General features: G+C 41.0%; 6 protein-coding genes across 15 annotated transcripts in view; 2 read left to right on the top strand and 4 right to left on the bottom strand.

The window, feature by feature from the left end:
* Positions 1 to 1400, bottom strand: part of LOC107268447 (rap1 GTPase-activating protein 1) — a 40289-nt gene extending 38889 nt beyond the window's left edge. For 2 of the 3 annotated variants that reach the window (XM_015741226.2, XM_015741227.2), the window contains exon 1: positions 585 to 1309. In XM_015741226.2, coding sequence (XP_015596712.1) covers positions 585 to 982 — 398 coding nt within the window. In that variant the 5' untranslated portion in view covers positions 983 to 1309. Of the gene's footprint in view, positions 1 to 584 lie in introns of all 3 variants that reach the window. The other variant, XM_025085729.1, reaches the window with a different exon arrangement.
* Positions 1401 to 1450: 50 nt separating this feature from the next.
* On the bottom strand, positions 1451 to 3804 carry LOC107268455 (cytochrome c-2). Of its 2 annotated transcripts, none has more exons than XM_015741245.1 (4): positions 3338 to 3804; positions 2310 to 2362; positions 2079 to 2220; positions 1451 to 2007 (listed from the first exon to the last, which is right to left on the bottom strand). In XM_015741245.1, exons 2-4 carry the CDS (start codon positions 2346 to 2348, stop codon positions 1862 to 1864), a joined length of 327 nt encoding a protein of 108 aa, XP_015596731.1. In that variant the 5' UTR covers positions 2349 to 2362; positions 3338 to 3804; the 3' UTR covers positions 1451 to 1861. The 2 variants fall into 2 exon arrangements, with proteins under 2 accessions (XP_015596731.1, XP_024941514.1); XM_025085746.1 differs by lacking the exon at positions 3338 to 3804 and adding an exon at positions 2970 to 2988.
* LOC107268450 (inositol polyphosphate multikinase) lies at positions 3643 to 8925 on the top strand. Of its 5 annotated transcripts, none has more exons than XM_025085737.1 (5): positions 3671 to 3806; positions 6901 to 7112; positions 7186 to 7362; positions 7453 to 7713; positions 7793 to 8925. In XM_025085737.1, the coding sequence occupies exons 2-5, from the start codon at positions 6938 to 6940 to the stop codon at positions 8647 to 8649; spliced, it is 1470 nt and encodes a 489-aa protein (XP_024941505.1). In that variant the 5' UTR covers positions 3671 to 3806; positions 6901 to 6937; the 3' UTR covers positions 8650 to 8925. The 5 variants fall into 5 exon arrangements, 4 of the variants coding, with proteins under 4 accessions (XP_024941505.1, XP_015596724.1, XP_015596723.1 ...); XM_015741238.2 differs by lacking the exon at positions 3671 to 3806 and adding an exon at positions 5946 to 6082; XM_015741237.2 differs by lacking the exon at positions 3671 to 3806 and adding an exon at positions 6621 to 6757.
* Positions 3834 to 6189, bottom strand: LOC107268451 (meiotic nuclear division protein 1 homolog). Its single transcript, XM_015741239.2, has 6 exons — positions 6119 to 6189; positions 5962 to 6029; positions 4468 to 4715; positions 4284 to 4389; positions 4082 to 4228; positions 3834 to 4020 (listed from the first exon to the last, which is right to left on the bottom strand). The coding sequence occupies exons 3-6, from the start codon at positions 4692 to 4694 to the stop codon at positions 3883 to 3885; spliced, it is 618 nt and encodes a 205-aa protein (XP_015596725.1). The 5' UTR covers positions 4695 to 4715; positions 5962 to 6029; positions 6119 to 6189; the 3' UTR covers positions 3834 to 3882.
* Positions 4850 to 5643, top strand: LOC107268454 (zinc finger HIT domain-containing protein 1). Its single transcript, XM_015741243.1, has 2 exons — positions 4850 to 5130; positions 5210 to 5643. Exons 1-2 carry the CDS (start codon positions 4989 to 4991, stop codon positions 5533 to 5535), a joined length of 468 nt encoding a protein of 155 aa, XP_015596729.1. The 5' UTR covers positions 4850 to 4988; the 3' UTR covers positions 5536 to 5643.
* A 3199-nt stretch (positions 8926 to 12124) lies between the features above and the next one.
* LOC107268449 (division abnormally delayed protein) overlaps positions 12125 to 17101 on the bottom strand; it is a 24868-nt gene continuing 19891 nt past the window's right edge. For all 3 annotated transcript variants that reach the window (XM_015741236.2, XM_025085735.1, XM_025085734.1), the window contains 3 exons: positions 15506 to 15653; positions 15219 to 15420; positions 12125 to 14235 (listed from right to left, as the gene is read on the bottom strand). In XM_015741236.2, coding sequence (XP_015596722.1) covers positions 14117 to 14235; positions 15219 to 15420; positions 15506 to 15653 — 469 coding nt within the window. In that variant the 3' untranslated portion in view covers positions 12125 to 14116. The remainder of the gene's footprint in view (positions 14236 to 15218; positions 15421 to 15505; positions 15654 to 17101) is intronic.

Genomic DNA, 17101 nt, shown 5'->3' with positions numbered 1-17101 from the left:
TGTGCGAGAATACAGTGACGCACGCACGCGGTGGAGAGGACAAGCTCGCTTATGTAGGTAGATACGATACATACGTAGAGAGGAGTTCACGGCTGGAACTGATAGTGGGGAATATAATATACGTGGAGGGAGGAGTTTCCCATCTCTGCACTTCGCAGCGCCGACGCTCACCGATGCTTCATCGACCCACGTTCCCCTGCTAGAACTGTTATAAGCAGCTAGGATTCGACAATAGCTTGCCTGTACATTTTCTAGGATATCCTTTCTCATTTAGACTACATTCCTCTTGTGTAACGATGATCTTCACCCTTGAAGGGACGTGCTTGCTTCTTCGGTTCGGAGTTCAGATGCATTTTTCCAGAAGTATGAGGACTCTTCAGGATTTTTGGGCCTTTGAAGACTCTGGTATTCCACTGTCGGCTGGTATATACTGGTATAAATATGTGGGTACTGGTAACACCCTGGCCAACTGATGACAGACTTAGGTGCGCCCATCACCGTTAATGCACCACGTGATGGCACGCGATGACATAATCCTAGTATACGGTTGACGAAAGGATAAATTATAAATGATTACAGCTTACCTCAAATCGACGAACCAATTGGTGGTGTCACGTCCAGGAGTTGTAGGAGTCAAAGGACTCTTTGGCGAGTTTAAGGTAGAACTCCACGGAGTGGTTCTCGAGGACGCCGAAACGGCTGCTGGGGATCTTGGAGAGGAGTCGCTGCTGCGGGATGGTGGTTGCCAGGAATATCGGGACTTCGTCGAGCAGGTTCTTTCGCGTGGACTGGAACGTTCTGGGCTGCCGTTCACAGAGTTACATCTACTCGGGGCTCCGGAGCTGTTGGGACTTTTCAGGGATCCTGAACTGAAGACTCGCACTAGCCGCAGTCTCAGCGGTGTTCGGATTTTCAGCGTCATCGAACCACTATCGTTGTTCGGCTCTACCGTTTCTAAAAGAGAGTCATTCGAACTGCTCATTTCTCACGTTTATAATAATACAGTCCCACAGAGAATCAAACTATGCAATCCCACTCGCGTTCACTGAGCAATGCGTTGTACACACGAAATGACGATAAGAACCTATCTACTGAGCAACGACTATAATTCAGTTGCGAAATGAAAACACAAGAGGATATTATCGCCAGTAGTTTGTCGAACGCTGCCGCCACGAAATGTCGCGACCAACCCTCTGAAGAAGCAGAATGATCGTCTACCAAGGTACCAGTTGATCTGCAAGCGTAGTCCATTTCCTGCCAGTAAAAACCGCATCCTTCCCGTGGCTGAATTCTTATCAAAGTTCCATGGAATGGGAATAGCGTGTATGGATTTGAGCTACAATTATAATCGAAGAAAGTAACCGAGCATAATGGGAACAGATAATGTGGGATAGAAGATTATGGACGGTAACGGGGTCTGAGTGTGGGATATCTAAATATTAATCGGTTATTTATGTTACTGTCAGTTGTCAAATTTGTATTTAGATATAGATACTAATAATGGCCGATAATGCAGCATGATCGGTACAATGAGAATAAATAATTGTACGGTGTCTGGAAACCGTGGCGTCCAGCACCCGGCATACGAATTTCTTCGAACCGTAAGGACTGGCACTGGAGTGATCCCAGTCCCCGTTAATGTACATAGATACAATAATTTGTTTACCTACTTATTAACAATAACAATTCTTTACTAGCTGTTGCGCGAACGCTTACGAGTACCAGAAGAGTTGGGAGTGAGTTTATGATACGGGTTCTCCAGGAAGTAACAGTCGATGATAATTGCACTAATTGTTACTTCGTAACCCGTCATGAGCGCCTGACATTTGGTACCGTATAATAATAATTGACGGTACGAAATTTACTTGGTCGCTTGTTCCAGGTAAGCGATCAGATCGGCACGCTCTTGGGGTTTCTTCAATCCAGCGAACACCATCTTTGTGCCCGGAATGTACTTCTTTGGGTTCTCCAGGTATTCGAACAGCGTGTCCTTGTTCCAAGTGATACCTATGGCAAAAGACGTCAGATAAATTTATGCTTTACTTTATTCGAAGCAAAAATCTGAAATTTATAATCACCCTTAGCCTTGTTGGCATCGGTGTAAGCATATCCTGCTGCTTGTCCTGTTTTCCTGCCGACGAGTCCATGTAGATTTGGTCCAACTTTGTGTTTGCCACCAGCTTCTACAGTATGGCACTGAGCACATCTCTGTACAAAGACCTTGACAGAGAAAATTATCAATAAAAATCTGATTACGTCATCCTTCGCAAGAATTTATAGGCTCTGAACAATCTCTTTATCTTATATACCTTCTTTCCCTTCTCAGCATCACCAGCAGGTACTCCCATTTTGATAGTATGTTCTAAAACACATGAACGAAAGAAAATTTAAGATCAGTACTCAAATCTGTACTTGATAGTTCATTGAAGGACATGCATGACAAGTTGCACAATATATATTATATCAGTGCGTGAACACGCATCTCGTGAGCATCCACGTCATGGGATAAGAGCTGGTGCCAATAAAGTTCTTTTTAAAAATAGCCAGTGCCCCTGAAAGGTAGCCATGGAAGACACATAATATTCCACTCTTAAATGCACATACGGCAGAAGAGAATACCCTTTTTTAGTGTAACATTTAACAATGACTATGACTTCATTCATCATTCAAAGGTCAAACAGACGACTTGCATAGATCTGAGCGACTCTAAAGTATTAACAAAGAATATTCCTAATCTCATCATGCAGCAATGCACTGCAAAGCACGCGCTTGCGTAAGCATTATTGAGCAGGCGCGGGATTAACAGAAAAATCGACGTCGTCTTTCATTGGAATTCAATTCACTTTATCGTAAGATCGATCAATCTTAACACATTGAAGATAATTGAGCCCGTTGCTGGGTAAATTGATAATTTGAAAAGTAGGTAGAAGTAATTATAAGAAATTGCAACCACATTATGAATACAGTACCAGTAACCGCTTTAGAGTTATTTCTCTGGGAAACTACGACGACAGGCTCTAACAAGTAAGACAGTGGGACACTGGCTCACGGCCAGCCCATGTTACATAATAGCAATAGGATAAACCTAAATCTTAGTCGAATAAATTAGTTTAAAAAGCTTTGAAAAGTTAATTGGTATTTCATCAGACTTTTCCCATACAGCGGAAGGCACGTGGTTTCTGATATTTCTTTAATACGAGACATGCTAGAATCAGACATTTCAAAGCTATAGATTTTCAACTAGTTAAGTCAACTTTTAACTCATATAACTAGTTAATTTAATTTAATTGATGAATGAGTTAATAAAGTGGTAGAACAGTTTAGAATCACAAATTACCTGTTTATCGCGAATGCACGAAGAAATAGCTTCCGGAACGTAGACTGCACGTAGTCTGGATGCGAATAGATGCTTGGATCGATGTGTGATGCTAGCGTTTCCTGTGACTCAATTCTAGATATTTCAATCCAGACTGACGTAGTATTTCTTGTTATGTTATCAAAATATCGCACCAGATAGCGCGCAATGTCTATTCCATTCTCGTGATTTCAAGCATGGTTTACATGTAAGGAAATTAAATCCCTGAGAATTGGACAAGTTTTTTTTCCTCCCGTTCACCCACTTGGTTTGTGGTACAAGGCTAGAAGTTTCTAAAACGTTTCTAGAAATCCAGATCATTTTCAAACGTAGTTTGTGCAGTACTTGTTTGGGAGCTGGTTGTTGTTAATGTAACTGTGATTAGAGTATTTATTACAATAGATTAAAGAAACGCTATGGTAAATGTTATGAAAGGAATCTTAGTCGAGTGGTATGTATTAAAAGTTAAGAAACAATAGAAAAGTGTACTTGATGTTTCATTTTCTTTTGAAAATGTGTTCTTATGGCTAATCCTTATAATCTAGATCTTCTGGAATGTTAAATTGCTTATTCAAAGTCTCTTCGGCAATGTCGAATTTTCGTTTGCACCAGCTTTGAAGCGCAAATATGTTGTCTGTCCATGTATTCGCTGCATCCTTGTATAACTAGAAACATTGGAACTCATTGAATAGATTGTAACTAGTTTTATGGCCTATGGTTTATTACCTGAGCTTTGTCATTTATTTGAGCAATGACTTCTGGATCTGCATCACTGAATTTACTTATTTGTTTTTTGAGCTCATTCTCTTTTTCTTGTAGTATAGCAATTTCATTCAATAGTTCTTGCCTTTCTGCAGTATCCTCTTTATCTGTCTATAAGTTTTTTGTGCATAAGAATCTTAGAGACATTGTTGAATATAATTAATACCTGTTCATTGTTATACTCTTCCTTAAGCTTGGCTAGCTTAAATTCTAATTCTACTATTTTCTTATTTCCTTCAGCTACTCTGTGCTCTATCGCAGTGATGTTTTCACTGTAATCATAATATACATTTTAAATAATCCTAACAAACACGATTATAAAAAAGTTACATTTATTTCATTCTGCTTACCCTGGGAATGTCCAATAATATATCGAAGTACCAATTTTATCAGATCGTACCAATCCATCATCTACCAAAGCTTGAAGAATTTCCTTCACAGACTGTACTACAATACCCTTCTCCTTAGGTGCAATCTTTTCCAGTTCTTTCAGCGTAAAGAACTCTTTCTTCTCATAAAACAATTGAAGCATTCGTACTCGTTTCTCATCGGCAGAGACCCCCTTGCGTTTGGACATGCTGCCTTTTGTTATGTTTGTCTAATTATAAATAAGCAAATGGCTACAGTGTTTAAGTTTATGGGGATTTTGACAGTGACGCGGCTATGAAACAGTTCCTCTTGCATCTGGACGACACATTCGCACTGGGAAGAAAATTCATCATTCAGGATTTGGACGAGAGATTTCTATTTATCTCAGCAGATATCTTAGAAACATTACAAGCAAAAGTCGCCGATCTTATGGACCAAATATCATTTCCACTTGCTGAAAAGGGCAACTAACATCATCAACAGAAGTTAATTAAAAAACAAAATGGCTGCACGAGAATCAGGTCGTATAAAGGATGCCTACCAGAAACGAGTGCTGGATGAGGCGGCACGGAAGCGCAGACAGAGGAAGGCTTTGGAGGCATTGGAGCAGGATAACTTCCACGATGATCCACACGCGGATCTAGGTATTTACCCGAACATTAAAAAAAAAACAGAGACGCATAACTGTTTAGCCAAAGTCATTGTCAAAATGCTCCGTTTCAGTGATGAGCAAAAAGGTGCCCAAGTTCCAAGAGTCTTTGGACAGCAGAGGCGCGGGCAGGAAGAAGAAGACAAAATCAGCCGAATATTACAAGCAAAGATTCCGCAAAACTTTTGCTCAACTGGTCGAGGAGGAATTAAATTTTAATCGAACGCCACCCAACTACGCATCCGCGCAGGCACCGGCTTCACGATTTCCCGATAGACATTTCTGTGCGGTTTGTGGTTTCCCCAGTAACTACACCTGTATTCCCTGCGGTGCTCGATACTGTTCTACAAAATGTTTAGGCACCCATCTGGACACAAGATGTTTAAAGTGGACCGCATAGACAAACAATGAATTCAATATCGTAATATAACGTTACAAATAGGCTCTTGTCTGTAGAATTATTAATTGTACTATCGTTAAGTAAATAAAAAATATTTGTCACACGTAATACGTAGTTCGAAGTGTTCACGAGTCATGCGGAAAATACAGATCTCCCTACATCCTCATCCTCTGCTTACATATCTTGATGAATCTCTTAATTGCATCATAATTGCCAGCCTTTATCCACAACAATAAATCAACTCTGATAACGACTCTTCTCACGTCACCTTATCTGGTGCTAAAACGACTTAACGAGCTCCCACAATTTTTTTTGCAAAAAAAACTTTGCCGGGCTGTTTCCTGCTGGCAATGTCATACCTCGCATTCGCCCGAAAGAACACAGCTTTGCGCCATATAAATTGTCACAGATTAAAGTTATACTCACTCAACGCTGAGTAACAGTTAAATAATCCAGACTATCCAGGACTGTCGCGCTACAACGTTGTAAGATGCCTGGAAAAAATAATTGAAAAGTGAGACAGGATAAGTGACGACTAATAGATCTGGTAAATATACAATATAAACAAATAACGCTACCGTACCTGCTTGTTAATTTTTAACGATATATATACTGTCGCTAGAATTGTTAGAGATCCAATGTACCAATAAAATCCTCCAGTAGATTCTCCTCCTGTAATTTACTTCATCTAATGGTATTAGTTTCCCCTGGAAGATTTCTGCAACAAAATAGCGCCTCTAATTTAATTGAGTTTCTTATCAAAACGGAAATCCCCATCAGACTCGATACGATCGATCAATGAATGAGATATTTCTGCAGATAAAATGTCTTAATCTTACGTTATCGTTTCCAAATTGTATTTATTTTGAGTACCTGTGTACCAATTACCCCATGACTATTATGCATCTAGTATTCATAGGCAGGTCATAGATTCACAATAACGTAGACGCAATTCTCCACGTGTGTCATATTCTCCTCATGGCCAAGACAAACAGGCTTTTCAATGATTGCGCTAATGAAATGAATATGTATGAGAAATAAGACCCAGCCTATCATCTTCTTAGTCGAGGTTAAACGCAGTGAAACGTGCCGTTTAAGGCGTACAGTTCATTCTAAGAAACCTCTTTGTAGTCATCCGATAGAGTCAGACAGATATAAATTCATAGCTTAAAGTGCATACTGACTACTGATTGATGATATTAGATCAGATAAACATAACCAAGTATAGTGATTGAAAAGAGACTTTGTTCTAAGTATTATAAAGATCAAAAGGATTTCTTCTTTTTTTCTTATGAAAGCTTTACGTAATTAATTTTTTGTTTTTTTTCTCCTCAAAGTGATAATATTTCTCTGTTCATTTGGTAGAAGCGACTTTATACTGAGTGATATCGGTGTTACCGTTATGGCGACGCTACCACAATTGCAACCTGGAGAGAGACTACGTAGACGTGGTAAACCATCCAAGTTGAAATTGGATCTAGCTGCGGCACGTATTGAACATAAATATCCGGATGGAATTGCGCCCTTGGATTCACAAGTGGGCGGACATGCATTTGGTGACAAGAAGGATACTGTGGGTAAGGATATTCTAAGATAGGTATAAAATTTTCTACCTGATTTATTTCATAATGTTACTGCCTTATCGTTCAGGAATGTTGCGGGCTGGGGATGGCTGTGTCCTTAAACCAGTGGAGCAGCCCTTACTGGGAGAAAGGGAGATTGCGTTTTATGAGAGGCTGCAGGATTCCAGGGATCCCTTAATGGCTGAACTTCGACAGTATACGCCGTCATATCATGGCACTATTGAGCTGGAAATATTTAACAGACGTGAGAATATCCATTGGACTTAGTCTTTTGTGATTTTTTTTTATTATATAGAAATAAGCAAATTTTATTTAATATGTTTATCGTTTATAGGAGTTAAATTCCTTAAGCTCAAAGACATCACAGCCGGCATGACCGAACCTTGCGTGATGGACGTCAAGATTGGTAAACGCACGTGGGATCCGTTGGCAGGTCCTGAGAAGAAAGCAGCAGAGGAGAGAAAATATGTAGAGTCTAAAAAAGCCTATGGCTTCTGTATACCAGGATTTCAGATTTACAGACTGTCTTCCAGTTACGTGAAGAAGTACGGAAAGGATTTTGGGAAGAAGCTGAACAAAGAATCCGTTGTGGATGGTAAAAGTTTTACATATATAAGGTATAACCTCAAAACTAAATATCGATTGCGTAACTTATACCATATCTTTATTTCCAGCTATGGAGATTTTCCTCAACGGTACACCAGGAAATCCACCCTGCCGCGATCTAGTATTACAATTTCTCTCACACCTCTGGAAGATCCTGAGCTTCTTTCGTTCTCAAAAACAACTACGCTTCTATTCAAGTTCCGTTCTACTAGCATACGACGCCAAGAGGTTGCGACACACTATTCGCATGAAGACATTATCCAATGAGGGTCGTATGTCACCCAGTGGTATTGGACCAATGAATTTCGACACTTATTTGAAGTCCCCAAGTATTCTAAGAACGAGTTCCTTTTGCTCATCTTCCTGCGACACTGGATTCTCGGGTCAGCTAACTAAAAATGGACCATTGTTCGTCACCAAGGCTAAAAACCTCTCGCCAGCAACGACACCACCATTGTCACCGGCCCTGGTAAGGAAGAACCGGGAGAACGCATTGAAGCGCTCGCAGAGCTTGAAGAGAAGCGGAAGTTTAAGATCTACGTCAAGCTCAGATAAACAGAAACCAGGCAGCCCGAGGCCTGGTACTCCGCCATTAACTTTACGTCATCACGATCCGGACCGTACACAGTACGAAAATCTAGACCGTACTAGTACCGGTGGAAAAGGTCTGAACATGGTCATCGGAAAGCTCTGCCGTACGCACTCCTTGTGTAATAATTTTGATAAGGATATCATAAAGATAAAGGAGGAGTATGCGACTCTGCTGGACGAATTAAGCACTACGCCGGAGGAGAAGCAGAACTGGGTACGCATCAGTATGATAGACTTTACCCATGTGTTTCCAGCGGAGAGTGACATCGTCGACACAAACTACCTGGAGGGAATAGAAAACTTGATAAAGCTCCTGGAGACTTTTTTAGCCTAAATTCAATTCTTACCGGTGCTTTTTACACGTTCAGTGTAAGAGTGACTATCTGGCGATGGTGCTAGAAATGCGTCACAGCTTAATGTACATATTTATAATAAGCAGTAAAAATGGCGGTGTGCCAGATGGAGCCAGACTCACGCAAGTCTCTCTGTATAAATAAATAAATTCTAGCTAACGGATGGGAACTATAAGATATCCTAATACTTGTAAATGCGATCTAAGTACTATACAAACATTGTAAAAAGAAACTAACAAATGGGGAGTTTTGTGTTATCGCAGATTATTTTATTCACCATTCGCGCAGCAAACATTTTCTGTTCTTCTCTTCACTTCTGTCTCTCTTTACAATCATCATAATTATCCTCTCTTTACAAACGTCATATGAATCCTCGCACACTCCGACTCAACTGACAATAATTAATAATTCCCTTAAATTCTCTTAACATTTATAGTAATATAATCAATTGCTTACATTCCTCTCTAAACCTTTCTCGTCTCTTCGTATATATATGTATGTATATATATATATTTATATATACTATTAGTAGTAATCGTCTTCGCATACATTATAATTTCCGCTCTGTACAGTGTACCTCCCGCAGGAATAATCCTGGTCCATGGAGTTCAATGAAACTTTTCGAATTTTCAGAAAGATCGTCAGAATTCAACGATAATCCTATTCCGCGCTTAAACATTCGTTATTATTTATATTATTGTTATAATGATATTTTCAAACTACCGTGCAAAATACATTGACTCGCGGTATATCTCAACGGAGGGCGATACTCGACTTGGTTCAAGGCCCGACGAGGTGTATCCTGCCAAGAGGATGAGGTCTGCCACTGCCACACGAGAAAAATTTGTTCAATCAACGTAGCGCTTTTGTGCGTAGAGTGCGTGTAGCTAGGCCGCTAATGTTTCGTTATATTTTTACTTTTCTATTTTCCTTTATTATACTCTTCTTTTTATAACGTCTCTCGCTCTTGCCTCATTTTGCCAAAGTACGAAAGGACGCTTAGGAAAAGCTGTACATACATATATATGTTATATTTACACTCGCCAAGTGAAACACGTTAATTCCCGCTGGCACCTCCCACGTCGAGTAAAACGCTCCCATAATAAATTTCTCGCACGAGCATTGACTACTTTTTCCGTTCTCCTAGTGTTCCTCGCTTTATTTTCATTATCATTAACTGACGCAAGAACGTATGGAGATTCGCGCGTTATCGGCGTGGACGCAGACAGTGCGGGTTATTCGAACGGCTAAAGGAATTTCAACAATTAATTCGAAAGGAAATATCCGTTACACTACTGTATCGTTACTGTAGGTCGTTATTTGCTGACTTATTATTTTTTTCTTTTTTCCTTCGATTTTCTGCCACATTTAATTTTTCTTTGCACACCTATTCTTCACCTTTGTAGATAGATAATCACAGACGTCTGCCAAATCTGATAGGCTTTACATACTAATTCTACATTTAACTAACGAGTCGTTGCGATTTACGAACTAAGGACTAAACATGATAGCGTAAACGAAAGAGAGAGAGAGATTGTGTGTACTGATAACGACGGACATACAGTATATATTGCGATATAGTAATACAAAATTTTCAAGATTACCTTTCCAATTTACTTTATCATAAAGTGGGTAACATATGGAAAGTCACTCTGGGACACGAGAGAAGCATCATTGCGCGATGGAAAAAGACAAATACGAAAATACAAATTGGTAAGTTCAGTATACAAGAGAATTCGACAAAGACATAGGAAACCGAAAGAAGACTACAGATTCGGATAAAAAGTCAAGGATAAAGATATTAAACAATACTGACCCCAGCGGATCGTACATAACCCCACAAATGTACAACGACGTTCCTGGTTTTTCAAGTATTTCACACGGTCGCCAACCACACTCTCTTTGTAACACGTAACGACACTTGGGAACACTTATTGCTGTGTTTTATATCGCGCACCAGGCAAATGTATTAAACGATGCACGCGATCACTTAAATAAGTCCTCGTATTCTTTGATTGTATCGTTTCAGGCAGGAGGGCAGTCTTTAATAGAGAAGGCTCTCGTGTTTGCTGTACGGTTAGAGTTCCTGTATAGTCGCTGTGGGTTACAGGCGTGTTATTGGCGGTGCAGTTACAGCGGTTGCTACTATTTAAATTTCTTTTCCGTTCTGCATCCCGCGAGCGAGCATATTAATTCGTAAAAAAGGCAATAATCTCGAGAATCCGGTAGTCTTGTCGATAGTGAATATGGCGTTTGGTTTGAACTGGGTTCTCTCTAGGCCAGGTCGAGGAAAACCTTATTAAATTACAGATTCCAACAGGGATAATATAATGTCGATAGTATAGATCTATATATCTGACTAATAACTTATGTATATTATTATAGAAACGAGACTTAACACGATTATATACAATAAATTGAATAGTGGCCGAGTCGGACGAGCCGAGGACAAAGAAAGTGCGGAAATAAAGGAAAGAAATTAATATAAGATATCCCGCCAATTTTCTCAATATCTTTTTTTCTTGACCCAGACGACACCGAGAACATGTACGAGAAAATGAGAGTGGCGAAGAAATATCTACTCTTATCTTTTTCCTTCTTTATCTCTCTCTTCTTCTGTCATCCAAACAGATGAAAGTAGCTGGCAATCGCTGAGGAAGCATTTACCATGTAGATTGTAACGATATATATATATATATTTCTTTTTTTCTTTTAATATAAATTTTTCTAATCACCAAAGGATCTTTGCCACTTGTCAATATGTTGCCCTTATGCTCTGGCTGTGACATATCGTCGTTCGATTTTAGTTTCTTCAATTGAGGTGCCACTTTTTATGGCTCACGGTACAAAAGCAGGCCCCTCGATTTGGAACTGATCTCGTACGATGAATATTATAGATGGTAACGCCCTCCTCTCTAATATATATATAATTGTTCATAATATGTATATATATAACTTTTTGTATATATATAATGTACATACGCATGTTTAATAGTCAATGTTAACTTATATGTAAACTCATCCTTAATACAAGAATCTTTTCAATAGATCAATTTAGTTAGATCGATACAATATAATAAAATAATAATATAAATACAACAGGCATCCCTTCTATTTACAAGCACTCCCACCTTGAGCATCCATTCGTTATTTCTATTGAATCGTCACTCTACTACTAATTAAATCACTCTCCCTCTCTCTCTCTCTCTCTCTCTCTCTCTCTCTCTCTGTCACTCGTATCTTAGTCACTGGCACTCTGCGTTAACTGTTTTCTCGTCCCTCTTTTTCTTATTTTCTACGGTTTCATTTCTCCCCGTCCATTATCTCCCTGTAATCCTGAAACCCCGTCGACGTCTATGGGTATTTGCATGTAATTTTTTTTTTACATAAAAAACTTCACCATGAAAATTTCCCACGCCTCTTTCTCACACAAGCTTTTAAGGATTATTTTTTTTCCCCTTTCTCCGTCCCTCTCACTTTTTCTCCCGCCGAGGAAAAATAACGCGTTCCGCAAAAGTGACGTGGAAGCGGCGCGTCCGAGCAAACAGCCTAAATTTGTTCGGAATTCAGAGGACAAAAAGAATTCGGGTCGCCAATCAAACTCTAGAAGCGCGGTCGAAACTTCAGCCTTTCCAATTAGAAGCACGGTACAGTTCAACCTACGCTGAATTCAAGAAGATTCTTAACCTCGTCGTTTCCTCTCACTCACCATCTGTTTCCTATCCTTTTCATGCACACACAAGTTCTCTCTCTCTCTCTCTAGATTCTCTTGCGACCCTCTCTTCCCACAGCCTCTGTCCCGTACCACGTCCTCTTTTCACTCCGCCCTCGCGGACACAATTGGATTCAATGAACGACTCGTGAGAATTAAGGGCGGACGAGTTTGCTGGCAAAAAAAATGAAAGAGAGAGCGACGGAGGGATACGGCAATAGAAGTAAAAAAAAGAATAAAGTAACGAGGAGCCCCTGAGTTCACAAGGAGAGAGCGTAACACTTGGTACAGCTATAGATTTGCATCGATTGAGGCCTCAAAACTTCTTGACTGTAAGGAAGTGTGTAGTGACTCTAGGACATTGAAAAAGGCACCAAAACACTTCTAACGTAAGAGACGTGACCAAGAAGAAGCGAGAGTACGGAGAAGGAGACAAAGAAAAAGAGAAAGATAGTTATAAAGAAAAAATGACGAATAAAGGTCAAATGTACGAAAAAAAAAGAGGCTCGACCAAGTAACGAGGAAGCGTTTCGACGCGCTCTTATTGACGGCTCCGCTTATACGCATATTTATAGCGATATTATTAGATCCCGCCTATTCTTGGAGTTCGCTCTCGATTTTCATCACGTCGCGCGCGCACTTTGCAAAGGGCAGAAAACCGTGCATGAAAAATTTACCAGCGTATAAAAGCATCAGCTTTTAATATCTCCACTTGAAATTTCTTATCCAAACACCTGACTCCCCCTTCTTCTCATTCTCATTCACTAATTCATTCATCCATCCCTCCACTAACTCACTCTCTTCGGATTGGCAGTCCCAAGTCTTGGCAGATATTAACGCACAGTTTCCAAGGAATTTTATACCACTCTCGTTATACGCTATATATATTCTTGTCTTGCTGCCATGTTTTTTCTCTGCTTGCACATTTCAATACATCTCTCTCTTTATTTCTCTCTCTCTCTCTCACGACTTCGCCCTCGCAAACTATTCGCTTTGCTAACTTCTATTTATCTTACAAGACACGTGCGACCGTGAGGCCGCATTTGTGACACGCGCTTGCGTTAAATGTGCCATAGCGTGCACATGTATGCACTTAAACGCATTGTATAGAAATGAACGAGGAAAGCTAATGTTCAAGAAATCAAAGAGTTGAGAAATTTTTTCGAAATATTTTCGTCACGGTGAAAAAGCATACTTTCTCTCTCACTCTCTGTCACACGGTATCCTGTACCTCTCTCGTCGTTCGATATCATCCAGCTCATATCTACGTATTAACGCGGTAGAACGTGACTTCACGGTTGTCCGGTCACCCTCGAGATATGGCAATAGTGGAATGATGTATTATCCTGGACTGACGTGACACCTTGTATAATTAAGGCGAACACCGAGTGACTGTGACAGGGAGTTATCGCTTATAACGTTCTGTTAATTTTCTTATGCCTTTTCGTCATGCTCTCTCGTGCCTCCTGCGTCAGTCGAGAAAATTCAATCGTCCAAGCAAAGAGGATTTCATGATTATCTCCTCCAGGATCACTAGATTCGCTAGATAGAAATGCATTACAATTGTCCGGATCTCTCTCTCTCTCTCTCTCTCTCTTTCAATCCCAATATCACTCTTTCCCTCTCGCTCACGCATGCTCAGAACGTCATTCCGGTCGGGAGGAAAAATCCTTCAGCATCCTTTTCTCTCTTCGTTTCAATCCTCTTCCTCTCGGTTAGGACTCGTCAGTATGAAATTAGGCCGCCAACGGGACGTAGATTGTGCAGAAAAGGAGTAGTAAAGTCAAGAAGGATCGCGACGAGATTCCAGTAGCGAGATTGCCGTCAATATTCTCGTTTCCCTTGACCACAGGATCTGTAAAAACGCGGAATTCCATATTAATAAATTTGTATATTTCAATGGCATAAAGGGAAACGATTATTCGAACAGCCACCAAGCCATTACGCGCGCCCATACACCAGGATCGTTCCGGGATACTTGATACCTAAAATACTTTCTCTTCGTTCGGGTCGCTTTGTTACTTTATTTAATTCTCTTCCTTATCGGCAAAGTCGACAGAACAGAAGAGAAAAACATGAAAATCGCGTGTATACTCCAATCGGCAGGAACCAAGAGAACAGTCTGAGAGAGGTCCTATGCAAAGGAAGCATTGGCGTGGAACGATAAATTCCAAAATACCCAATCCAATTACTTGGCTTACCGTGCCAGAGAGAAGGATAAAAGTTTAAAAAGAATATTTTACTTTAGAATTGGCAATTTTCTAAAATATTCCACCACTGAATTCACAATTTAATAAATAGTGTCAGAGCACAATAAGTGTAAGAGCAGCGTTATTGACCCATCGAATGAATTAATCGTATAACTCTGGGTCCACTGGTATGCATCGAGACGTAACGAGGATTTTCCTTCTCCCATTTTAAATTCGTAAAGCTCCTACCGCAGGAAGTGAGTCCCAAAAGGGCCCACGAGAGTCACAGAGCTATTATATACGTAGACTGAGAGTATTCGTGTGTACCCAGTACCAGGAATATTCGGTCTGCTACTTCAGTAGCAGTCGGTGGAGACGCGGTAGAAGCCGCGAGGCAATTAAACCGATGAAATTGATTAATTGAGAGGGTTCCGTGTGCGTGTACGCGTATGTACACACAGCCAGACTACTTACATAGGCGTATAATCAAGTAGGTAAAACAGAGTCCTAGGGTCACACCTAACTCCTGGGGCTTAACGCACGACCAGCTTAACAAAATCGATCCTGGCGTTACATAATTCTACCACTGCATTATGGGAATCGCTGATTATGCCTATTTGGATAATACCAATCCACAGGTGTATCGTACCGATAGTCGTGGATCCCATACCGGATCCCGAGTAATTGCCATCGTCGTCTTCATCGTCATGTCTATTATGAATGCCACCACCATTTCTACCATCATCGTCATCCTCCATCTCTGGTCTCCATCCGCTTCCGGAACCATCCGCAGCCTCGTCAGCCAAAAGTCCAATCGCTGATGACGGGTACGTCAGATGAGACTGGACCACCTGTACGGACGATGATCACAGATTTATAATGAATTTATTTACTGATACTTCTAGTTGATCAAGGATCTCGGATGCTGTACTCGACCTGGGTAATGTGTCTGAGCTGGTCAATCAATTCACTGATGTTCGGATTGCTGTAGGCGGATGTGTCCGCTGTGCCGATAGCTGTCAGTTTGAACTCTGGATTGTACTTTTGTGCTCCCAGGCTGGAATCCACTACTGTCTTCGTGTACCTGGAACATAGAAAAGTTTCTATTACGATACGCTCCTGGACCAGAATCTAGTACGGCCCTGGTCCTATAACCAGTGGCACGTGCTATTTTACTTCAGTCCGTACTCCATAAGGCCCATGTGCATGTTGTACAATGATGGCTATTCAACGTTTATGACGCCCCCGATGGCATCAGCTTTCTAATTAACGACTAATTTGCCACGATCGTCATCGCAGAGTGTAGATTAACCGACGAGGCAAGGAGAAGAAAAATTAAAAAAAAATAAATAGGGAATAAAAGTTAATGATAAATCGTCAACGCTTAAGCGCTAAAGTATCGCCATCGTAAATGTCCCGTTAACGCGTGGAATTTTCTTATTGGTTCTTCAGTGCATGAGCCACGAACCGCTGAAAATCCTGGAATAGTTCTTGAGAAGCGACAAGTCATTCCCTGAGAGACAGAGAGGGAGGGGGAGGGGGAGAGAGAGAGAGAGAGAGAGAGAGAGAGAGAGAGAGCAGAGACTCGCAAAATTATGACATCAGATAAAAATAGTTTCCAATCCAAATAACAAAGATCTTTCTAAAGTCAAATGCGTTTCAAATTGAAAAAAAAAACCCGAATCCAACGTAACCACATTCAAACAATCAATCTGTAACTATTATCGATCCACCGTTTAATACAAATACTCACGGGTACCGCGCTCAAAGCAAACAGAATCCGAAAGTCACAGGATTACCAACCAGTGTACAATTTTCAGCTGGAACGAAGTAAAAGCCTTTTTCCATTACGAAACAGTAGACTACAAGGGAAACGCGCCTGCAGATAGGCAAACTCCATTTCCTCGGGCGGCAGTGTATCTTGTACATAAATTTGCCTATCTCCAGGCGCCCCTAACCTTACCCCTCCACATCAACTATGCTCACTGTGCTAATTACACTATTGTCGGAAAAAAGTGTTTAGTATAATCCCTGCTTATTGGCACCGGCTCTAACGAGGACTGAAGCCTGAAATAAAAGTAAAGGAAGAAGCGCATAAAACAAAGTGAACTCGAGTAGCCCAGTATTTAAGCACGAGTATGCACGATGTAAGCGAGACCATCGCGACGTACCTAATGGGCTCGGGGGATTTGATAACGATGGCGTTGATAGCGCTGGGAATGTTGGCAGTGCTGATTTACTGTAAGCGTTGACGATACGTAGGGCAGAGCTTACGTAAAATTGAATAAGCCTTCTTCTTCCTTCCCCCGAAGCGCCTGGCCAAGGAGTAGCACTGGTGCGGCGGCCTCTCTACCGGTCCGGGTCGGTTCAGAGGTTAGGTTCATGCCGTTGAGTACGAGAAAGGTTAAGAGGGTGAAGTGAGAGGAAAGGGTGGAGGGTGGGTATGTGCTATAGGTAGACAGGAAGGGTGGTTGCCAGCTGAGAGATAAAGGGAGAGGTGCTGGTGCGCGCAAGGGGCGGTGGTGGGCGGGG

The sequence above is a fragment of the Cephus cinctus genome, unplaced genomic scaffold, assembly GCF_000341935.2.
Source record: "Cephus cinctus unplaced genomic scaffold, Ccin1 Ccin1_scaffold0564, whole genome shotgun sequence".
Taxonomy (NCBI): Eukaryota; Metazoa; Arthropoda; class Insecta; order Hymenoptera; family Cephidae; genus Cephus; species Cephus cinctus.
The sequence above is the reverse complement of the archived record's forward strand: the minus strand, read 5'-3'. Positions and strand labels throughout refer to the sequence as shown.

Bases quoted from the DNA above. Each gene is read 5' to 3' on its own strand.
- LOC107268451 (XM_015741239.2), bottom strand. From the start codon at position 4,694: ATGTCCAAACGCAAGGGGGTCTCTGCCGATGAGAAACGAGTACGAATG. The intron at 4,229-4,283 runs GTATTAATTATA...AAAAACTTATAG, and splicing joins AAGAGTATAACAATGAACAG to ACAGATAAAGAGGATACTGC. The intron at 4,021-4,081 runs GTAATAAACCAT...CAATGTTTCTAG, and splicing joins AAATAAATGACAAAGCTCAG to TTATACAAGGATGCAGCGAA.
- LOC107268455 (XM_015741245.1), bottom strand. From the start codon at position 2,348: ATGGGAGTACCTGCTGGTGATGCTGAGAAGGGAAAGAAG. The intron at 2,221-2,309 runs GTATATAAGATA...TTCTCTGTCAAG, and splicing joins ATGCTGAGAAGGGAAAGAAG to GTCTTTGTACAGAGATGTGC. The intron at 2,008-2,078 runs GTGATTATAAAT...CTTTTGCCATAG, and splicing joins CGATGCCAACAAGGCTAAGG to GTATCACTTGGAACAAGGAC.
- LOC107268454 (XM_015741243.1), top strand. From the start codon at position 4,989: ATGGCTGCACGAGAATCAGGTCGTATAAAGGATGCCTACCAGAAACGA. The intron at 5,131-5,209 runs GTATTTACCCGA...GCTCCGTTTCAG, and splicing joins TGATCCACACGCGGATCTAG to TGATGAGCAAAAAGGTGCCC.
- LOC107268450 (XM_015741237.2), top strand. From the start codon at position 6,729: ATGATATTAGATCAGATAAACATAACCAA. The intron at 6,758-6,900 runs GTATAGTGATTG...TTCATTTGGTAG, and splicing joins GATCAGATAAACATAACCAA to AAGCGACTTTATACTGAGTG. The intron at 7,714-7,792 runs GTAAAAGTTTTA...CTTTATTTCCAG, and splicing joins CAAAGAATCCGTTGTGGATG to CTATGGAGATTTTCCTCAAC.